This window comes from Acartia tonsa, chromosome 5, assembly GCF_053477335.1.
Source record: "Acartia tonsa isolate MP-2025a chromosome 5, ASM5347733v1, whole genome shotgun sequence".
NCBI classification, from domain to species: domain Eukaryota; kingdom Metazoa; phylum Arthropoda; class Copepoda; order Calanoida; family Acartiidae; genus Acartia; species Acartia tonsa.
This window is the reverse complement of record NC_137264.1, coordinates 41,224,860-41,240,970: the sequence shown is the minus strand read 5'-3', so window position 1 is coordinate 41,240,970 and position 16,111 is coordinate 41,224,860. Positions and strand designations below refer to the sequence as shown.

The window sequence follows — 16,111 nt, the reverse complement described above, 5'->3', positions numbered from 1 at the left end:
ATCAGCTGAATGTTCATTATGAAAAAAATTTCCCCCTTTTTAGAAATAGAAGGATTCATCTTTCATGAACAAATTTTTTTAAATCGAAATAAAATTCTATGTAATTTTTAATTAAAACATTAAAACGAAAATATCTAATCTAATATTCTTGCCCTAAATATGGAAATAGTAAAAAGTAAAAAAATATATTTTTTAATAATTTTAAACCTCCCATTTGAAAAGTAGTGGAATAGCAATAAATAGCATTTGAGTAGGACTCTAGGCCCACTGCCTATTTTCGTCTTCTAGTTGCTTCGATTCCTCTCTTTTATTTTTTTCTCTATGAATAATGCATAGGCCTACTAGTTCTAGGAATCAACATCTGAAAAACTAAAAAATAAGCTTTGGTAAACAGTAATTCTCTCCCAAACCATGTTATCATTTTCCTTTTTATTATTCTTTATAGCTTTATTGCTTCTAAAAATTTGAATAATTTTTTAACACACTTAGAAAGGGATTAAGTTTTGTTTCTTAGATTGGAAAGGAAAAATCGTTACCAAATTAATAAAATTTCATAATAAAAGAAGTTAAAAATTTAGTTTTAATACGTTTTGTATTATTAAGTTATTACGTTGTTCTTTTTTGTATATGTTATTAAAATCAGCATTAAGAAACAAGTATTGGTAACCATTGATCATACATAAAAAGTAAAGCTTCGAAACCTATACCTGTTCGAAACCGATTGATATCCGCTGGGTTAGAAACCTTTTCTCATACATAATGAAAAATCATGTGTAGCATCGTATTACAGACAATTTTTCACATTCTTTTCTCATACATGATGAAAAATCATGTGTAGCATCGTATTACAGACAATTTTCCACATTACAAAAATAAAATTATATGATTTATGTCGGTTTTAATCTAATAATGCGATAAATAACTATAAATATAATTTCTCCATATTTTAAGATTTTAGTATGGACAAAAAAATGAAATTATTAAATATTTATATGAAATTGAAGGTTTATTTTAAAAATAAATGACTTTAGCTTGTCATATTTAAAACAGCATTTAAATAAGCTATAGCTATAAATTTAAGCGATAGTACATTTACAGTTTTATGAAAACATTTTGAATCATTTTAAAATCTTTTTGCTTGGTTAGGTCGAACTAATCTATTTCAAGAAAATATTTTAGTTCTAAGAAAGACTTTGAACTGAAAAGGTAATCTATGAAACTTTCAAGTAATTTTTTATGTTAATTAATCAACCTAGAACAAAAATTTATTAAAATAAATTTCTTATAAATTATAAGTAACATATTAAGACAAAACATACACTTTTAAAAATTAAAATCATACCATAGACTCAAATATTTTTAACTACTTATAATAAAAAAAAATTCCTTCATAATACTTGCCTCACCAAGAGGCTTCGATTTAAGAAAGAAAGAGTGGCATGAAGGGGGGGGGGGGGGTAATTCACCTATTTTTTTTTTTTGTTGACCTTATATCCCCTTCACTCCCCAACAGCTAAAAAGCCTAACAATTCATCTAAAATTGGTAAACAATTATTCTAGCCGTTTTCTAGCCGTTTAGTACATGGATAAAGAAATTTAGTTACTTTAATACAAAGCGTAAACCCATTGCATCCATAATATGGTCCCTGAAGCATTTAGTACCTCGTAAGGGTTAGAAATAAGTTAGTGTGACTCGCAAGGGCGTCCAATGAGGAAGGGGGTTAGGGGTATTTTCTGCTTGAAACTCCCTCTCTCCTTTTGCTACCACAAAAAAATGAAATAAATGGACTTTCTTGTACGGAAGAGGTTGATTTGTATGTTCAAAAATTAGGTTTAAGTGAAAGCCCCGCTTTGCTCCATTCTAAAGAGATCTCATCTCTGAGAATGCAGATTACAGCTTTAACATCAAAATGAGGTTCGTTCTAAGTAGGTAACAAAGCAGAAAAAATGATCGGTCCAACAGTCTTCAACTATTTTGCTTTATACGGACAAGCAAACGGATAACATTAGTTTTTTTTGAATTACTGATGATTATTTTTCAGATATGATGATTATCAGATCTATTCTTCTGTTTGGGTAAATATTTTTTTTTCAAAATGGGATACTACATGTCGGAAACCTTTTTTAACAAGAGAATATTAAATAAAGTTGAGGGTCTGGCAATTGAAATTTAAATTTGAAATTCTAATGACAATACATGCGGGTTACACAGTACCAAATAATCTAACCTTACCTGACCTTATATAGTTGACAAAAAATCTTCCCTTTTTCAATTTATTTCAAAATGAGGAAGGACGGGGGTGTTTCAGTGCTGAAGAAAGTACTTTATGTAAAAATATGTCGGTTAGGTGGCACCAAAATTAGAAAAAATATTTTAAGTAAATCTTAATTTCTACATTATGACTTTTGTGTATAAGGTAGAGACCTAAATTTTTGGGGGGGAATACTTAGATATCAATGAACATTTGAGAAAAGTGGTGTTATGACCGTTTGACCGCTCCCTGACCGATTTAAGACCGATTGTTTTTTGCCCGGCTTTGACTATAGACATATATATTATAAATATCTTGGCTTCAATTAAATTTTTTGTTATGAAAAATAAAAGTTTCACCTAAAATTTGGTAATCCTAGCTTTAAAATTTGCCGCTCTACAGCTGTTTAAATGTTTAGCGGCTGGCCGCTAAAAAACAGCTAAGGAGCGGTCTGGCCGTTATGACTAGAGAAAGTAATTTTCTCTAAAAATGCACATGAACCACCAGAAAAAAATGTATCTATCTGTAACATAGGCCGAGACAGAACGGGGGCGGGGGGGGGGGGGGAGGGCTCTTACAGATCGGGCCCCTAAATCTATTGGGGCCCGATCTGTAAGGGTTAATGTATAATATCAAAATGAATAATATGATTGGGTTGGTTGACGTTGTGCTAGACTAGGCACTTTTAGTTAAACCGCCCTTAATTGATATAAAAAAATCCATTTACATATGTTCCTAATTATGATCGAATCTACAATTTTAAATAAATTTAGGCTTGTAGGGAGTGTATTCAGTGAGGGAGTCCTGCCCAACTACATGCTTGGCAAGTTCAAACTTTACAAGAGTGCTGACAACTATGATGACTTCATGGAGGCTCTGGGTAGGTATTCTTTACCTGAAGAGTTGTAATATGTCTTTAATACGAGCTACATATCCATTTAGGATATGTCTATTTTGGCTCTTTAGGAGCAATTTAATTATGACCTAAGTTTTTGGGCAGTCGAAATTGATTATTGTCAACCAACTCTTTGATTGCACAACCCTTGTCTGAAAGTCCTAACTGTGCATTGTAATAAGTCGCACCTGTTACTGGGCGAAGGCATTTCCTCCGCTCTCGCTATTATTGTCACGCGCTAGAATTTGCAGCATTAGCTCAGACATGGTGTGGCTGATGCTTGAACTCACCCCCTCCTCGGCTTGATCCTGCTACGGGTTACATTATTATATTTTATCCATTAGAGAGGACAACTTTTTAAAGGTAGTTTATTGTGCAGGTGTTGGATGGCTGAACAGACAACTGGCTTTAAGCTTGACTCCTACCCATGAAATTAGGTAAGAACATATAAAATTTGTATTTTTAAAACATATTTTATATGATTTTTATTCAAATAGACATAATTTGAACAGATAAGCTATCCTTTGTATAGGTTAGAGATACGGAAAGTGTCATGTGTAACGTCATAAAAATTCATATAAAAAGAAAGGATGAGAGGAGAAGTGAGAAAGGAAAACCTTAAAAAAAGAGATGGATTTAGACGTATTTTTATGACGTCACAAATGACACTCCTTATCTCTGTACAGGTTACTAACAAAATCCTTACTGCTTTGTCTACAGTTTGTCTTTTTAATGAAATGTTCTTTGTATTACTGTATTACACTTTACTGAATATTTTTTTCTTCTTTTTTCTACTTTTCATTTTTGTGTTATGACTGTTTACAGTATTATTTATTTAGACAAGATGGGGATACTGTTAGTGCGACTGTCAGTATTATTATATACTTTTTATATTTGTGTGTTATGGCTGTATACAGTATTTTTTATTTAGACAAGATGGGGATATTATTAGTGTAACTGTCAGTACCATTCTTTACTTTATATATTTACTAGCGGCTACGCCCCTAGAGACCTCTAATGGCCTTTAAATGTTTTTTTTTATTTTAAATATCTAATTTGAGAAATAACTTGTCTATGTTATCAATTGTTAAATTCATGCTTCTACGCAGCGCGACTACGCTATCAAAACTATGCTAGCGACACTATGCGGCGGAAATATTTCAATTTTTTTTCGATTTTATTGTAATTTCTCTTGGGAGGGTGGTGCTACCCTCCCCCAAAATAGTTAAAAACCTTCCCGGGACATATGACAATCTACCCTGTTAAGGAGAATCCAATCGGTTCAGCGGTTAGCGAGATCATTCGGTACAAACACACAGATACACAGACACACAGACATCCTGTTACTTTAGTATAAGGATTTGTTATGACTGTATACAGTATTGTTTATTTAGACAAGATGGGGATACTATTAGTGTTACTATCAGTACTATTCTTTACTTTACATATTTATGTTTTATGACTGTATACAGTATTGTTTATTTAGACAAGATGGGGATACTGTAAGTGTTACTGTCAGTACTATTCTTTACTTTTTATATTTGTGTGTTATGACTGTATACAGTATTGTCTATTTAGACAAGATGGGGATACTGTTAGTACTATTCTTTACTTTATATATTTACATGTTATGACTGTATACAGTATTATTTATTTAGACAAGATGGGGATACTGTTAGTGTGACTGTCAGTACTATTCTTTACTTTATATATTTGTGTTTTATGACTTTATACAGTATTGTTTATTTAGACAAGATGGGGATAATATTAGTATGACTATCAGTACTATTCTTTACTTTATATATTTATATGTTATGACTGTATACAGTATTGTTTATTTAGACAAGATGGGGATACTGTTAGTGCGACTGTCAGTATTATTCTATACTTTTTATATTTGTGTGTTATGACTGTATACAGTATTGTTTATTTAGACAAGATGGGGATACTATTAGTATGACTATCAGCACCCTTCTTTACTCTGGAACTGTCAAGTTTAAGGTAAATCTAGTGCCCCCCCCCCCCCCCATTATTTATTTTTTTTAAAAGAAAATATGGGGGAATATTAGTTTTTTTCTATGTCTAACTCCTGCGGGCGGCCATATCCCTGCGGGATACCCAAAATAATCTAACCTCAACTACCCTAAAGTAATGAGCAAACCATAAAAGACCTGCACCTATTTGAATTTCTATCTATTTTTTATTAAAGGGAGAGAGGTTTGTACTTCCACCAAATCGGGACTTAATAAAAATGAGAATGAGAGGTCGTCTTTAAAAACGTTGGGGTCCAGCTCAATTTATAATCCCCTCTCTCTTTCCCTGATTTAAATAGTTTTAATGTTTGTTTTAGCTGGATGAGAAATATGAAGAAACAAATCCTCTAGGCGGAACCATTCCTGCTCTAGCTACACTTGTTGGTAATGTCCACATTTAAAATAGCCTAAAACATGACTGAGATCATTGCAAAGCTCAATGTAATTTTGAAGCCCACTCAGTTAATTGTTTTTATTTATATTTCTAATTTAGATGAAAGTTTTACAATCTGGAAATCATTACAAGACCATAACCATTATTAGAAAATCATAACGTTCATTTAAAACATGTTGATGTTTCCCAAATCATATTGCTGTTCTATTAACTTTAATTTTAAAGAAGAGGCTCCTCTACATTTAGCGTCAGTATGTACAGCTGTCAGTAACGGATAGCTCTTATAATTATGCTAGACATGTTATAATTGTTCTATCGATTTCCAACTTGGCATGGTCTGTAGCAGTTATGTACAAAATAGTATTTGTAGCAACTCTATACTCTTTACCATAATAAAGTCTTAGTTTTTATGCTACATATCATTAGTTTTTCACATTGCCTTAGTTTTACGGAACACAGCTTTTTAGGATGATTGCATAATGGTTAAGCATTTGCGAAATATCAGTATATTTATGTCTTAAAACTTTGAAAATTGAAAAAAAAAAGAATTCCTAAGAGTATAACGCCAAAAAGGTTGAATATTAAAAGCTAGTTGTTACTCTCTATCTACATTTAATGATGCTCATGTTTTGGATGTTGTCATTCTTGTTGAAGTAATGATTTTTTAGATGGTAATAAATTGAAGAGGAATAGATACAATGATGATGGTAGCCTGAAATTCTATGAGGAGAGAACATACACTGACGGAGGCAATAAATACAAACTCAAGATTGAGTAAGTAGAGTTTTGAAAACACGTTTCCAGTATGGCTTCGAAACCGATTACTATCCGCCATAAATAGCTATTTTTCAACTTAAATAAAGGATTATAACATCCATAACTAATTTTGGAGCAGATGTTAAGTGGTCATAAAATAAGAGAGGTAGAAAATACACGATGAAAAGAAAATCACAATTAACAGTCAGGCCCCCTTTTGTATCGAAGGGGGGTTGGTGGGGGGGCGTTTAAAGCCTCCTTCTGTCGGCCGCCGGTGGGATGGGGGAGATCTATTTTAATTGAAGCAGAAATACTCTAATGATATTCTAATCCTTATCTTATTTTCAGGATCCCTGGTAAAGTAACATCCTACAGATACTTCAAGAGAATTGAAGACTAGAAGAAAAGCTTCCCTGCTAAGTTTATTTACATCCTTGGTGCATTTTTATCTTTTTATGAAAAAGCTAGATAATACAAAATACTAATAGTTTGCTTAAGCAAATATAAGCATAATTTTTCTCATGTTTTTGCTCATTTCAGCAAAAAATATACCTCTTTTTTATATTATATTTAAACATGCATAATCTAAAAATATTAATTTAAAAATGCCCAAATTTTCAAATTTATAAATAAACCTTTCTTTTTGTGCTAAACTTAATCACTTAAAGGATTCTACTAATTAATAATCAAATAATAATTTAACAAAGATAAAAGTTTTAAAATTTGTAATTACTAAAAGAATTAAAAAAAAATTATATTAACCCTATAATCAACCATATAATCTTGAAATAATGAATAAAACATTTTGATAAATATTTTAGTTTTTTTTTATAACATTATCTAATAAACAAACGTTGCTACTTTATATAGTAGGACTAGAATCTACGCCCCTAGAGGCCTCTATAAAATTTTAGGCGAAGTCGAACCCCTTCTTTTAATTTTTGTTTTCTAGGGGCGATTTCTCTTGAGAGGGTTATGGTACCCTCCCCCAAAATTGTTCCTTCCAAGGCCGTATGAAAAGCTACATTGTAAAAGAAGACCACATCGGTCCAGCACAAACGCATAGATAGACATCCTGTTATTTAAGGACTATCTAAAAAAGAAATCATTTTAGCCACAAATTTTATTTCCAATTTCGTGAATTTGTTTTTCTTGCATTCTAACAACACTAAATCTATTATTGAAACCAGTTTACGCAAATATGGTTTTAATGATCTAATTTAGATACTAATAATAAGTACATTATCAATCAGAACAATCAGAAAAATGAATGTTTCTATTGTATATATATTATTTTTAAAAGCGAAGCTTTTCTATAATTAGGGTCGGTCCGTTCGTCCGTCCGTACGTCCGTCACGGATAGCTTTTTCCGTTAATTTAGACATGTTAGAATCGTCCTATTGATTTCAAATTTTGCATGGTGATTCCTTTAGTAGTTAGGTACGATTTAGAAAGCGTAGCAACTCTATAATCATTACCAAAATGTCCGTACGTCCATTTTAAACATGTTGATTTTTTTACTTTTTTAAATAGCTTTTTTCGTTAATTTAGGCATATTAGAATTGTCCTATCGATTTCAAATTTTGCATGGTGATTCCTGTAATAGTTAGGTACAAGTTAGAAAGCGTAGCAACTCTATAATCATTACCAGAATGTCCGTACGTCCATTTTAAACATGTTGATTTTTTTTACATTTTTAACAACAAATTTGTATGTGACCTAATTATCCGATTGGTCTGATTTTTGGTATACTGATTTCTGGGACAACAAAGTATAATATTATAAGCGAAGCAACTCTATAATCAAGTCCTAAATATGTAAGTATGTCCATAATCATTATCCTGTATCAAGCAGTTTTTCAAAAAATTTACTTTAATTTTGCTTTGACTTTTATACAGTCGCATTCTGATTATTCAGTTCTGACATTATACAAGTGTTAATGTCCGTTTGTCCTACCGTTTCAGAGCTTCGCTTTTATGGATGTTGTCATCCTTGTTTAAATATAAATTACTTTGATAAAAAATAAATGTACAAGGTATCGGTGCTTTGTATTGGTCTTTCTGGTTATATAATAACATTAACACAAAAGAAAATACGCCTCAGTGTTTTTTTAAAACAAGTGAAAAATTTTTAAAAAAAGATTTCGTTGTATGATTAACATATATTTCTCAGCTTATACCAATAACGAAATTAATTCTAAAAAAATTTGCTGTCGTTTGGGGGCAACACATCGTAGAATTGTCAACCTCTACATTTGCCCCCCCCCCAAAAAAAAATATTATTTTAGAATAATTTCACTTTTGGGTTGTACCTTATTTTAAATATTTAATTTTTTTTTGTTATTTTGCTAAATTCGCTAAAACTTTTATCTGTTGTAAAATATGAAAAATTCTAAAAGCAATGAAAAAAATAATGCAACATAAGTTAGTACGTTATATTTACTTTCACCAAAGTATTGTTTTAATTGTTAATTGTGATTTTTAACAATAGTTAAATTATTAAAAAATTGTTTTATTTAATGGCATGTTAGCCCAACAAAACCATAGTTATTACTTTTTCGGAAAAAATTCTCCATCATAAACGATTCATTATTTTTCAGTACGTTTCACAGCCAGTATTTTTCGAGTAAAATATTAATCAGATTAGGAGATATTTTTTTTACTTATGTGGATGTTCTATTTATTTTAGTGAATCAATTGAATTCCTTGAGAAAAAGTTTAAAATATATGTTGTGTATCTTTAATACAAAGTAGAACGATGTCTGTCTGTTTGTCTGTTTGTAGCGAAGGATCTCGCTAACCGCTGAACCGATCGGGTTCTCCTTTACAGGGTAGCCTCTCATAGGTCCCAAGAAGTTTTATAACTATTTTCTTGGGGGTGGGACGGCCGGAAATAGATTCATATATGGTTAACAACTATATATATTTAAATATTTTTTTTTAATATTGAATGCACTATATTTTGAAAAAAATTGAAAAAAAAATTTCTAAGAGGATAACGAGATAAAATCAACCTTATTCAACGTTCACTCAAAGCCCAAAAATAATGGACTTAAAAGTGTATTAAACTGTATATAAGATATTTGCGAATATATTGATACCATTAATTTGCCTCTTAGATAGAAAAAAGTATGTTTTTTTAATATTTTTCTCTTGCTACAAATCAAATTTCAAATTTGAGTCACCAAAAATGCTAAACTAATTTTTGCTCTAGAAGAATCAATTTTTGGAGTTAGAAAGTGCTTAATATCTCATTTTAATCGCCTGGCATTGCTTTATAATATACAGGTAATGACTTGGTTTTTTATGGAACAGCTGACTAAAAAATCGAGGTTTTGTGATAAACCCACTTTTGTTGTTGCTCCATAAATGATATTTTTTTCCCCAATTTTTTTGGCTGTAAAGAAGCTTTATATATTCATATAACATCCACCTAAATTTGACTTTTGATATTTTATTTATAACATCACCAGAGGGAATTGAATTTTGGAAAAAAAATATCAATTTATATTTTACACTGCTATGCATTGTTCTTGTTCTTGTTTCTAAAAAAAATTTATATTATAAAAAAGAGAATTATTTAACGCTTCTATAGGTATGTTTATCATTTTTCTAGGCTAAATATAACTAATAATCAAACTAGCACCCCAACCAATAATCGGTTCCATGCCAAATGTAGGAGTGGAAAAACATTGGAGGGACAAATGCTTGAGTCCCAAACGTCAGAGTGGAACAAACGCAGGAGTGGGACAAACGTTGGAGTGGACAAACGCAGGATTTTTGGGACAAACATCGGAGTGGACAAACACAGGAGTCCCAAACTTTTTTTTCAATTTTGAATTTTTTTTATACAAACACAGCCCCCCCCTACCTTTGTCCTGTTACTTTTCTTAGTTAGGTTAGGTTAGGATATAGGCTAGGGGGCTGAGTGCTGCAGCCATGGTCATTATTTTGTAGACAAGGGTATAAAAAATTTCAAAATTGTAATATTATTAAAATAGTAGACACTCCTAGGTTTTATTTAAGCAATGTCCACTCCAATGTTTTCCACTCCAATGTTTGTCCACCTTGATGTTTGTCCACTCTGACGTTTGTCCCATTCTTACGTTTGTCCACTCCGATGTTTGGGACTCCTGCATTTGTCCACTCCAACATTTGGGACTCCTATGTTTGAGGTAGAACCCCAATAAGTAAATCTCAATAAAACTTGATAAAATTATGCAAAATATCAAAGTATTCAATCCCTGAATTTCAACCATCTAACTTGAATAGGAGTAGAGAAAATCATGAAAACTTGAAATGTAGGAATCGATATAGCCCACCCCAGTTTTTTGGCAAATCCTAATGAAACTTGATGAAAATATGGAGTATTGATAGAGAGAGAGAATATTCAATCCATGAAAATTTCAGCCTTCTATCTTTTATAGAAGCCGAGAAAATATCGTTTTCCCCTTTCTGTCTCAGACAGACAGACATACCAATGAACAGACATACAGATGAATGGACAGACAAATATTTTGAATTATAGAGTAGCTTCACTACTAAAAAACTAAATAGGATAATTGTTGTACACAAATTGATTTCAGTATGTTTTAAATGAGCTTACTTAATCAAGGACGTCCAAGCTTTTTGATTTGGGGGGAAGGGGGGGGGAATTGAAATATCTAAATTTGGGCATCCCCATGTTCATTTTGTGGGGTAATCTTTATATAATAGAGGCAAGGACGTCAAAGCTTTTTATATTTTTTTTTGGGGGGGGGGGAAGGGGAAGATTAAAAATTATGGGGTCGCCCCAAATTAATTAATAACCCTTAACCCCCTCCCCCCCTCCCCCCACCGGGACATCCCTTTACATAAAGTAATGATTATAAAGTTGCTAAGTACCTTACTGCTACAAAAATCATCTTCCAACATTTAAGATTAATTCTAACACGCCTGAATTAACAAAAAGAGCTAACCATGGCGTGGATATACACATCCTAATTGTAAAAATGTTTTGCTTTTTAAAATTGTAAATCAATTATTCAGGAATCATTTTACTTTGTTTATTTACTAGCAGCTGCGCTCCAAGCATCTAGGAGCTCTGTAATTAAAGGAGTAAGGAAATTAGTAAAATAGCCTTATACTTTACCGAAATATTAAGCTACAGACAAAAAAGCTTTATATAATATGTATTAATTTGTAAAACTGCAAATGATAAAATATGACCTATTTTTTTCTCTTTAAAGATTCTCTTCAAACACCTCCCCCTTTTTATATAAAGATGCTAATTCCCCCCCAACCCCAAGAGGATATAAGCAGTAAAAAACCCTGCAGGGGGCACAATTTTCTAACACTTCTTTCTTATTTAGTCTTTTAAAAGGATTCAAAATGCATTGACATATATATATATTTTTTTTTAACTCTTATTTTATACATCTTAGTTGGAACTGATGATCTATTTTTATAGAGAAACTTATGTATTCCATCAATAAAAAGTTAAAAAATTAAGTGTGTTTATACATATAATAATTACTATATATAATAGGATAATGAAATGCAGCTGTTTTAAGGGTTGCCAGCCTAATAATACAGACCGATTCAATAATTGTGTTAATATGTTAAGATGTCTAACTTTAAAATGGTGTAATTATAGTTATATTTAGCCTAGAAAAATGATAAACATACCTATAGAAGCATTAAATAATTCTCTTTTTTATAATATAAATTTTTTTCAGAAACAAGGACAAGAACAATGCATAGCAGTGTAAAATATAAATTGATATTTTTTTCCAAAATTCAATTCCCTCTGGTGATGTTATAAATAAAATATCAAAAGTCAAATTTAGGTGGATGTTATATGAATATATAAAGCTTCTTTACAGCCAAAAAAATTGGGAAAAAAAATATCATTTATGGAGCAACAACAAAAGTGGGTTTATCACAAAACCTCGATTTTTTAGTCAGCTGTTCCATAAAAAACCAAGTCATTACCTGTATATTATAAAGCAATGCCAGGCGATTAAAATGAGGTATTAAGCACTTTCTAACTCTAAAAATTGATTCTTCTAGAGCAAAAATTAGTTTAGCATTTTTGGTGACTCAAATTTGAAATTTGATTTGTAGCAAGAGAAAAATATTAAAAAAACATACTTTTTTCTATCTAAGAGGCAAATTAATGGTATCAATATATTCGCAAATGTCTTATATACAGTTTAATACACTTTTAAGTCCATTATTTTTGGGCTTTGAGTGAACGTCGAATAAGGTTGATTTTATCTCTAACGCCGATTTTTTCTCCCATTATAGCTAAAATTAAACTTTTTCACATAGTTCTAGATTTTTCCTAACAGTTAAGCTGACTTTTAACATAATCCTTGCTTTAAACCAATGTATAGTTACTTAGAAATTGATAAAATAAGCAATAAGTCTGATAAAAGTGTAAACTAATTCTCCAAAGTGGGTTATTTATTGTCCAACACAATAAAAAAGGATATTATTATTTTAATTAACCTATGAGATTCAACCCTTTGTAGACAGTGAGGTATTTTTTTTGTCAATAATACGAATTTAAAATATGTCTTTATTACCTAACTACTACGTTATAAAAAAACTAATTGGCAATTTTATAGCATAAAATAAATCCTTAACAGTAAGTAAATTGTTTCAACTATATATGACAAGTTAAATATCCCTACAAACATTATAAGAATCAAAAACGTTCAGATTTTCCCTGTTTTTTCCTTTTTCCCTCTCAAAATACCATAAAATCAAGGCATTATTTCTGGATATTTTTGTTAATAGGACGTTTTTGGTTGATCAGTGTAGTGAAATGTCCTTAGTAAATGTTAAGATTTGATAATCAGATGAGAAATTTTTACGTTCACACTCCCTTTAATGGCTTTTCACATGTCTTATTTTATAAAGTAGGAAGGCTTTTTTTTGTCTGAAGCTTAAGATCTCGGAATTTCACCTTGCTCTATGCTCTATGCATTCGTAAAATGTACTGGGGTGCCCTTTCTTTACTGTTTAGTTTTAATAAGAATTAAAAAAAAACAATATTAGGGTTACTTTTCCTAGGAGTGAGAATATATATATATAGTTATAAACATTCCCTGATCTTATGAGAAGCTAATTGAATAGGAGAACCATACAGATCGATCCAGCGGTTTGTAAGCTCAGCATTGTTAATTTTTAAAACATGCATTTTTAAACTCTCTTTACAAACTAGAATGGAAGAAAATAAAACCAAACAAATCAAATACATATAAGACCGATCTTTATTTATCCATCTTTCTTTATTACTTTAAATATATAATATTTATTTCCATATTTTTATTCTGTTCTTTACTTAGGAATGATAACTTTTTAACCTAACCAAAATATTCAGGGTCTGCTGTATTCCGGGCTGTTCCTGTACCACCTGGCGTCGTATGAGAGCGGCGGCGAGGCGCTGGTGTCCTGGCATGTTGGAGTCACTCCTTAAGGTCATACAGTTGGCCAGCAGTGAATTGGAACACATTACTTTTGTTACTAGGTATGTTTTTCATGGTTTGATATACAAGTATTACACTGAAAGCTAGGTAAAAAAACAAGGTTGACATCATCCATAATGTATATCATAGAAATAAAGAAAAATACGCACAATTTATAAAAATAAGTTTCTTTGTCTTTTAAAGCATGACCGACGGACGTAGTAAATTATATACTGGTTTCTCGCCGTCTGTCTTGAAAAGGATCGCATGTTAAAGATTGCATCACATATTGATTTTAATCTTATATTGTATAACACAAACTTTGCTTAAATAAAAATAAAATCCTATAACGTAGCCCTATACTATTGAAAATAGTTAAATATAACAAAACATATTATTAATATCAATCTATCTGATTATTTAGGACGTACCCAAGCCTGGTTTGACCTGCCTACCCACGCGGGCTGCCTTGCTAAAATCTTCTAACAACCTATCTCTATTTAGGATGTACCCAAGCCTGGTTTGACCTGCCTACCCAAGCGGGCTGCCTTGCTAAAATCTATGCTCAACTTCTTAAAGAAGGCTATTCAGGAATGGGTTATTAAATGATTTAAGACGAAGTAAAATATTGTTTAAGTTTAAAAAAAGATTGTACTAAAATAATTTACGTTTCTGTAGACACAACGGGAAACATGGTTCTTATGGGATAGGACAAAAGACGAAGTATTGAAATTAAATCAAGATTTACCTAATAAAAATTAGGTACTCAAAGTTTTTGAGTTGACGAATAAGTAAACTTGTTTCTGAAACTTTGGATACCATTATGATATTTACACCATATTTTACCCTCCCTGCCTGGGGTTTAGGTCTAAATTTATCTAATATTAGTACTTGTTTGGGACAGGGATCTAAAGGGACAAGACAATGGCGGATAAATTGATGTACATCAGCAATGAAGATACACAAAATTACCCCTTCTGTGGAGTATAATTAGTTGTTGAAAGCTTTAGACACTTAACTTGATTAATCAACCATTCAAAATTCAATAAAAGTCCCTAGAGTTGTTAAAGCAACGAAGAAGAAAATAAAGCTTTGGGGACTAGTGTAATAAACAGTCCACTTCCTTCCTTCATTTAATCCTCCATAACTTAGGACCCCGCGTTCAGCGACTGCATACGCCACGTGTTGGAGGGAAGTTTGCCCAACAGTTTGAAGCATATATTCAGTAAAGCCGAGTACTATGGCCCCAGCCTGTTCTTGTTAGCCACGGATGTTGTTACTGCTTATGTTTTCCAGGTAAGCTTTCCCTTTATTTTTTCTTGTTCTGCGTTTTCAAAGATGTTTAGTTAGATAAGTTTGCTGATTTTTTTGCCACGTGTCAAGATGCCTGTAGGAAATGAATGAGGGGGGAGAGGGGGAGTCGAACCTACACACTTTTATTTTTGCTTTCAAAAGAAAATTTTAGGTGTGAGAGTAAGGGGGGGGGGGAGTTCTGACACATTTGCGTAAACAGCGAGTATAGGCTTTATCTTTGGGACGGACGGACAGACAGACAGACATCGTTCTACTTTGTATTATAGATTAGATATTTAGTAGGGAGGGATGGGACATTGGGCTGTAAATTACACTAGCCCCCAAAGTTTTAAAATAACATTTTCTTATTCTTTGGCCTAACAACCTTGGGTACTTTTATTGATTTTTTATTGGTTGGTTCATTAAGTTGAGTGTCCTAACATTTCAATCACTTATTGTAATCTACAGAATGGGTAACGATGTGTATCATCATTAGAGATGAACATCAATTTATCAGCCATTGTCTTATCCCTTTATATCCCTGTAATTATCTAATTAACTAATGAGCAATTTTATTCCAGGTTGAATATCATGGTTATACGAGGGAATGGGGCCGGTGCCCAGCAATTCCAGGAGGTTGCGCAACAGTTTTCGGCCAGAGCAGTAGAATCAAGAACACTTGTGTGTTTGGCGGCGCACCCAAGGGTCCTCAGCTGCGCGACATTGAGAACGGCTGCTGATTTATTAGAATTATTATTTTATGTTCAAGTTAAATAAATATAAAAATACAACAAAAAATTTTATAATTTTTTCTATTTTTAAAAATGAAGCTTCTCTATAATTAGGGTCAGTCGTTTTTTACTACTTTCTCACAATTTTTACCACCCGATTTTACCACAATTTTTGGTCAATTTTTACCAATTTGATTTGATTTCCGGTAAAATTTTACCAATTTAGGGCAAAAATATTACCAGGTGTTGAACAGTTTTACCACTTTTTCGGTAAAATCTTACAGAAATTTGCGGTAAGATTTTA

The 16,111-nt window shown here is 31.7% G+C and overlaps 2 protein-coding genes across 2 annotated transcripts; both read left to right on the top strand.

Annotated features, from left to right (window-relative positions):
* The first annotated feature begins 1,172 nt into the window (after positions 1-1,172).
* LOC145319526 (fatty acid-binding protein-like) lies at positions 1,173-7,143 on the top strand. Its single transcript, XM_080161708.1, has 8 exons — positions 1,173-1,206; positions 2,043-2,076; positions 3,026-3,132; positions 3,527-3,584; positions 5,082-5,148; positions 5,498-5,564; positions 6,243-6,348; positions 6,679-7,143. The coding sequence occupies exons 2-8, from the start codon at positions 2,045-2,047 to the stop codon at positions 6,728-6,730; spliced, it is 489 nt and encodes a 162-aa protein (XP_080017834.1). The 5' UTR covers positions 1,173-1,206; positions 2,043-2,044; the 3' UTR covers positions 6,731-7,143.
* Positions 7,144-13,409: 6,266 nt separating this feature from the next.
* LOC145319519 (E3 ubiquitin-protein ligase HUWE1-like) lies at positions 13,410-15,869 on the top strand. The gene is made up of 4 exons (XM_080161698.1): positions 13,410-13,845; positions 14,288-14,376; positions 14,938-15,079; positions 15,658-15,869. The coding sequence occupies exons 2-4, from the start codon at positions 14,345-14,347 to the stop codon at positions 15,814-15,816; spliced, it is 333 nt and encodes a 110-aa protein (XP_080017824.1). The 5' UTR covers positions 13,410-13,845; positions 14,288-14,344; the 3' UTR covers positions 15,817-15,869.
* Positions 15,870-16,111: the final 242 nt, after the last annotated feature.